At 40.7% G+C, this 6,781-nt stretch overlaps 1 protein-coding gene across 1 annotated transcript in view; it reads right to left on the reverse strand.

The window, feature by feature from the left end:
• Positions 1 to 6,781, reverse strand: part of IFIH1 (interferon induced with helicase C domain 1) — a 77,437-nt gene that overhangs the window by 14,975 nt on the left and 55,681 nt on the right. Inside the window, exon 12 of the mRNA XM_007941846.2 lies at positions 3,616 to 3,765. Within this exon, the coding sequence (XP_007940037.1) occupies positions 3,616 to 3,765 (150 nt within the window). The remainder of the gene's footprint in view (positions 1 to 3,615; positions 3,766 to 6,781) is intronic.

The raw sequence follows: 6,781 nt of genomic DNA on the forward strand, positions 1-6,781 counted from the left end.
TCAATGCATCAAATCTATTCTTTAGATGATCTCTAAATTCAGGAGGGATATATTCAAGATCATACTTTGGCTCTCTTGGACTTGTTTTCATTGTGCTTAACTTCAAGTTGAATTTGCATATGAGAAGTTGATGGTCTGTTCCACAATCAGCTCCTGGCCTGGTTTTGGCTGTATTTGCATGCTATACAACAGAAAATCCCAGAGATTCCCCCAAGAAAGTTATTAGAATTAATAGAATGGTTCAGCAAACTGGCAGGGTACAAGATCAACATACTAAAATTTGTTGGATTCCTGTACACTAACAAGGACAACTCCTAAAAGGAAATCAAGAAAATAATATCATTTGTAAGAGCCCACAAAAGGATAAAATAACTAGCAATAAATCTAAGCAGGGATGTAAAAGACTTACACGAGGAAAACTACAAAATACTACCGCAAAAAAACAAAAGAAACCCACATAAATGGAAAAATATACCATGCTCTGGACTGGAAAGTGATGTATGGATCTAATGTAATTCTGATCCAAATCCCAACTACATTTTTGTGGAAATGGAAAAACTAACTACCTATTTCATATAGAAAGGAAAGACACTCCAGATAAGTAAAACTTTATTAAAGAAGAAGAAAATAGGAGGCTTCATATTTCCCTATCTCAGAAACTACTACACCATCACAGTAGTCAAAACAGCCTGGTCCAATGACATACACAGAACTGCAAAGCCAGAAGTAAATCCATCCACCTAAGGCATTTCACTGCTAACCAGAAGGCTGGCGGTTCAAAGCCACCAGCCACTCTGTGGAAGGAAGATCAGGAAATCTACTATCGCAAAGATTTACTGCCTTGGAAACCCAACAGGGGTTGCTCTGAGTTGGAATCAACTTCATGGCAGGGGGTTTGTTTTTTTCTTGTTGTTGTTGTTATGGACAGTTGATCTTTGACAAAGGGTCAAAATCCATTCTAAGGGGAAGAGATAGTCAACAAATGGTGCTGGCAAAACTAGATATCCACATGTAGAGAAATGAAACAGTATCCATACCTCACATCATACACAAAAACTAGCTCAAAATCGATCAAAGACCTAAACGTTAAACCTAAAGCTATAAAGTTCTTGGAAGATAACATGAGGACAAAGCTAGAGGTCCTAATTTATGGCATGAATGCACTATCAAATTTAACTGAAAATGCACAAATAACAGAAGATAAGCTAGATAACTCAGGGAAGAGTCACTGCCATTGAGTCAATTCCAAATCATAGCAATCCCTCCTTGAGTATCGCTATGGAAGTAGATTGTCCAGTCTTCCTTCTAAGGAGTGGCTGGTGGATTTGATCCACCAGCCTTCTAGTTAGCAGTCAAATGCCTTAGGCACTATGCCACCAGAGCTCCCAACTAGGTAACTAAATGAAAAAACCAAAACTCACTGTCATTGAGTCAAATCCAACTCATAGCAATGCCTCCTTGGGTTTCTGAGGTGGTATCACTATGGAAGTAGATTGCCCAACCTTCCTTCTGCAGAGTGGCTGGTGGGTTTGAACCGCCAGCCTTCTGGTTAGCAGTCTAATGCCTTACGCACTACGCCGCCAGAGCTCCCATGGGAGCACACGCATGTAAAAATAAAGGCATATTTGTGGGCATTCATGTTTGTATGTGCTACCTATATATTCATGTATACAATAAAGGGCCTGGGGGCACAGTTATGGATACTCCCTGGACATACCCGAACACCTCATGTGATTAATTTGCTGGGTTTGAAGGCTCAGGACCACAGTCTCATAGGATAACCAATCAAGTGGCATAATTTAGTTCATAAAGATAATGTTCAGAACCCTAGTTGGTGAGTAGCATCTGGGATCTTAAAAGCTTGTGAGTGGCCATCTAAGATGCAAACATTTTTTGGTCTCTTCCCATCTGGAGCAAAGGAGAGTGAAAGAAACCAAAGATTCAGGGAAGCAATTAGTCCACAGGATTAATGGCTTACACAAACCACAGCCTCTTCTAGTCCAAAAACAGAAGAACCAGTTGGTCCCTGGCTACTGTGACTAGCTGCTCTGACCAGGGACACAATAGAAAGTCCCAGTTGGAATGGGAGACAAATGCAGAAGAAAACTCAAATTCATAAAAAGACCAGGTTTACTGGACTCATAGAGACTGGAAGAATTCCAGGGACTATCGCCCCATGACATCCTTCTAACCTGGAAGTGAAGCCACTTCTGGAGGTCTCCTTTCAGCCAAATAACAGACTGGCCTATAAAATACACAGTAACACCCATAAGGAATGAGCACTTTTGAATAATTAACTGTAGGAGATCAAACAGCCACCATTTACCCAAAAGCAAAGATGAGATGGCAAGGAGGGGCAGGGAAGCTGAATGGATGGTGCAGGTAGGGTAGAAATTGTGAGTGTTGACACACAGAGGGATTGTAACCACTGTAACACAACAATTTGTATATGAATTGTTGAATCGGAATCTAATTTGCTACATAAACCTTCACCTGAAACACAATAAAAGATTTTAAAAAAGAAAGAATTAGCAGGGTTCCCTAATATTTAGGCATGTTACTTCATCAGACATTCATGAGACATGTTGGCTCAGATTCCAAGTACAACTGGGGCTCACAGAAACACCCTAGAAATGAGGAGGCTTCTTTTCACCTTTTCATATAGGACCCATGTCATGTCTCTAAAAAGTTTTAGGACACAGAAATAACAACAAAAGAAACTTTTTTTTTAAGAAAAAAAAACATTAAAAACCTGATTGTTACATGACTTCCAAAACACAACCAAACTCACTGCCATCAAGCTGGATCTGACTCATAGCGACCCCTTCCTTGGGTTTCTGAGGTGGTATCACTACATAAGTAGATTGCCCAACCTTCTGAGGAGTGGCTGGTGGGTTTGAACCACCAGCCTTCTGATTAGCAGTCAAATGCCTTAGGCACTACGCCACCAAAGCTCCTTAAACAACCATAGAAAAAGCAGTAGTATACAAATTTTCATAATTGCTCTTTTAGCAAGAAAGAATATATGTATTTAAAACTAAAAGGATACTGTTTTTCACTCCTTGACTTAAAACAGGGCTTTGAACCAGTTTGAACAGGTTTATTCATAGCCTAAGAAAGTGAAATCAGAACAGATCTGAATTTGTAAAATGTAGCTATACTAGAACAATAACTGGAATGAGATAAAATACTGGTTGAAGTACTGGAATGGGAAACTTGGGAGAGTCACAGTGAGCCTTTTCAGGAGCCTGATGACAGACACTGGATTATTGTAAGGACTGTGGAGAGCGACACACTCAGAGTGATGTGGCTGGCCCCCATCTTCAAGCCAGGCACCACTGTTTATAACTCTGCCGATGAAGAGATTTGGATGCTATGCAACACCCAATTTGCCCTTGTATTCCAGGAGGAAGATTAAGTTTCTAGCAGCGCGTCCACCCATAATTTTTCCCATTCCGGTTATTGTTCATATTCATTGTCCACACCCATAAATTCCATTCCATTCTGGCTTGGCTTTGATGGCCATGACTGAACTAGGAAGAACCAGTTTGAAGCCCTTAAAAGAAAGCAGTTAAAATAAGAAAAGTCAAAATCAGCAGAAGTATCAGAATGTACCTGAACCATGGCTATTTCGTTAGTGACGAGACCATAGCGGATAATGATATTGCATTCTTTTATATCCAGACCCTCTTCTGCCACAGTGGTAGCGATAAGCAGATTTATTTTTCCAGTGCGAAATTTACTAATGACTTCTTTTTGTTCATTCTGTAGAAACATTTTAATAAATTAAATTTTGTGAAGCTAAACACATTAAAATTCTTCTAATTAGGAGAGAAATAATAAATTGCAACTGGTCAGTGTAAATCAAAAGATTAGATCATATGTGGATTTGCTGCCATCTGTTTTTGGCATTGAGCAAAGACATGATGGTGAGACAACATTTGATTTCCAATCTGGGATTATCACACAATAACAAAAATATTTCCATCCTCCAGTCTGGAGGTTGGAAGACCATCATTCATGCCAAGGAAATAAACTGATGGGTGATTTGGGAAGAAGAAAGGGAGGAGACATTTTCAGTTGGGGAGACGATACGGCAATGAGAAGCTAAAATGGGTCTTTCTTTCTACTACATTAATTTTAGAATCTTTAATATTCAAAAGTGAAGATTAAGTTATGATTTTCCAGTTTGTTGAATTTTGAGGCACAGAGAAAATGCACACTGTATGTCACATTTGGTCATTTTAAGAGTCATTCATGCAAGAAACAGAATATCCTTTGAAGGACACAAGAGAAACTAAAAACCCTGGCTGCCTCCTGGGAGAGGAGCTAGAAGACTGGAGGACAGTGGTATACCCTTGTACCTTACTAGTTTTGAATTAAATTTTTAAAAAATGATATTAATAAAAGAACCGGTTATGGAAACATAATTAACATAAATATCTTAAATGAAAATACCTGAATTCTGAAAGTTAACGTAAATGAAGAAATTAAAATATGCCCTCTGGCCCTTGCATAGGAATAATGAATGAGCTTAAACATAGCCTGATATGGTTAGTATAGTTTTATTTCCATAACCACTCCCATCAAAGCTGTTGCCCCAATTAGCCTTTGGTGCACACCCACCCTATTTTTGGCCCTCATATATTATCAAAAATTAACATGTCAGACTGAGAGTGTGTTTTCCCAACCCCTGCCCCTGCTTCTCAGAAGCAGCATGAGTTCTTAATAGACTACTAAGGCCCTTCTGGAGTCTTCTCTGATAATCTCTCCGTCCTGCCCTCAATTCCACTAGGAAAAGTTTGCATGGCTTTGGATTTTAGCAGATTTCAGTGCTTTAATTCAAAGGAGAAACTCTAATAATAAAAATTTCAGACAGTGTCAGGCCCTCAAATCACATCAAGTAAATGCCTAATTCCTCCCAAATTTGTCAATCCATTTCAGTCCAAGGTAGGGTGCAGGGAGTGAAGATAGGAGTGTGCTCTATAGTTTGCCAAGTAGCCCCCAAGTTTGAAATGGAAAAGGAATAGATAGTATCTTGGAAACCTAATTTTCATTAGTACCTCACCTTTTTATAAAGTAGATCTGAGGCCACATGCAACACTAAAGCTAATAACAGAAACTGAAAAAATAGGACCAAAAGATAAATCGTATACATGTGATTATTTGTAAGGATTAACACAGTTGCTGTTAGACTGAACTTCAGTTTTACCTGTGAGCTGCCTGGAAGCTAAAGCAAAAAGGGAAACATGTAAACAAGGTCTCGTAAAAAAGGAGGAAGCAAACTCATTAACCAAGGAAGATAATGCTTTCACTGGTTGTAGTAGTTAAAGTTGTGTGTCAACTTGGCTGGGCCATGGTTTTAAGTGGCTGAGCAACTGGATGTAGTTATTCCTCATGATGAGACTTTAATCACCTCCAAGGTAGAATCCACTGTGAGCAACTAAGCAACTGTCTTTGAGTGTGGCCTGCTTCCAGTATGTAAGGGGAAGTTTTGAGAAATGTCTCTAGCTTTTGGCATATCTGGAGGCTGCATCTGGCTGAGTCTTGGCTTGCCATGTTGCCTGCAGACTTTGGGATAGCTTCTTGAACTTTAATTGGCTATGTTGCCTGCTGATCTTGGGATTGTGCCATTATACCTGCTGACGATGGCTTCGTTAGCCTCAGCAGCCAGCAGCTGCTGGGTGAAGAGATGTCTCCAGCTTCCATGGGCCAGGAGTAAGAGGCAAAGCTGAAGCCTAAGGTCGAGGGGCCTTCACCCAGCACCAAGATCTGAAACTCTGAATCTGGATTTCTACTGTTGTAGGGAAACAAAGTCCTTACCCCCTGTCATGAAGAGCCAATGATCACAACAGGTTGACAAGAGAAAGGAAAAGATTTGTTGAGTATTGATACCCAAGGAGACAGTGAGAATCATTTCTCGAAAATGTCTGTCTCCCTGAGCTGGGGAATGGTTAGGGTTATTAAAGGGAATTGGGCTGAGAGTGGAATCAAACCAAACCAAACTCACTGCCATCGAGTCGGATCTGACTCATAGCGACCCCTCCTTGGGGTAGATTGCCCAATCTTCCTTCCAAGGAGTGGCTGGTGGGTTTGAACGGCCAGCTTTCTGGTTAGCAGTCAAGTGCCTTAAACACTATGCTACCAGAGCTCCTGAGAGTGGAATAGGTATTAGGAATGCTAATTTCCACTACAAGATGAGTTACATTTGTCTTGTAGTCTTTAGGCCTTTCTTCTGATCACTGATAAAGAAACCGTCTGTCTAAAGAAATTAATTCTGCAAGGGGGGTGGTATGAGAGTGGGCATCTCCTGGCCTCTCCTTCTGCAGGAATGTCTCCATTTTCCCATTATCTTGGTTGTCCCTGGGCTCAGTGTCTCCTTTCTCAGGGTCGCCTTATGACGGTCTATGGCTCTTAACTACAACTGACAGGGGAAAGAGTTATACTTTAAGGAATAGTAAATCTAAAGAGCTCAACATTGGAAATAAAGGCTGGCTATACAAGGAGGGGTCACTATGAGTCAGGTCCGACTTGACTGTGTGTGTGTGTGTGTGTGTGTGTGTATACTATTTACTAAGGCCGGTGGTTCAAACCCACCAGCCACTCCTCGGAAGGAAGGTTGGGCAATGGACTTCTGTAGTGATACCGCCTCAGAAACCCAAGGAGGGGTCGCTATGAGTCGGGTCCAACTCGATGGCAGTGAGTTTCATTTTATACTATTTGCTCAGACAAGAGTGACAAGAGCGGGGAAAGACAGCGAATTAGTGACTAAGATTAATGC

Source organism: Orycteropus afer, unplaced genomic scaffold (assembly GCF_000298275.1).
Source record: "Orycteropus afer afer isolate SDZICR_OR568_19922 unplaced genomic scaffold, OryAfe1.0 scaffold00084, whole genome shotgun sequence".
Lineage (NCBI taxonomy): Eukaryota > Metazoa > Chordata > Mammalia > Tubulidentata > Orycteropodidae > Orycteropus > Orycteropus afer.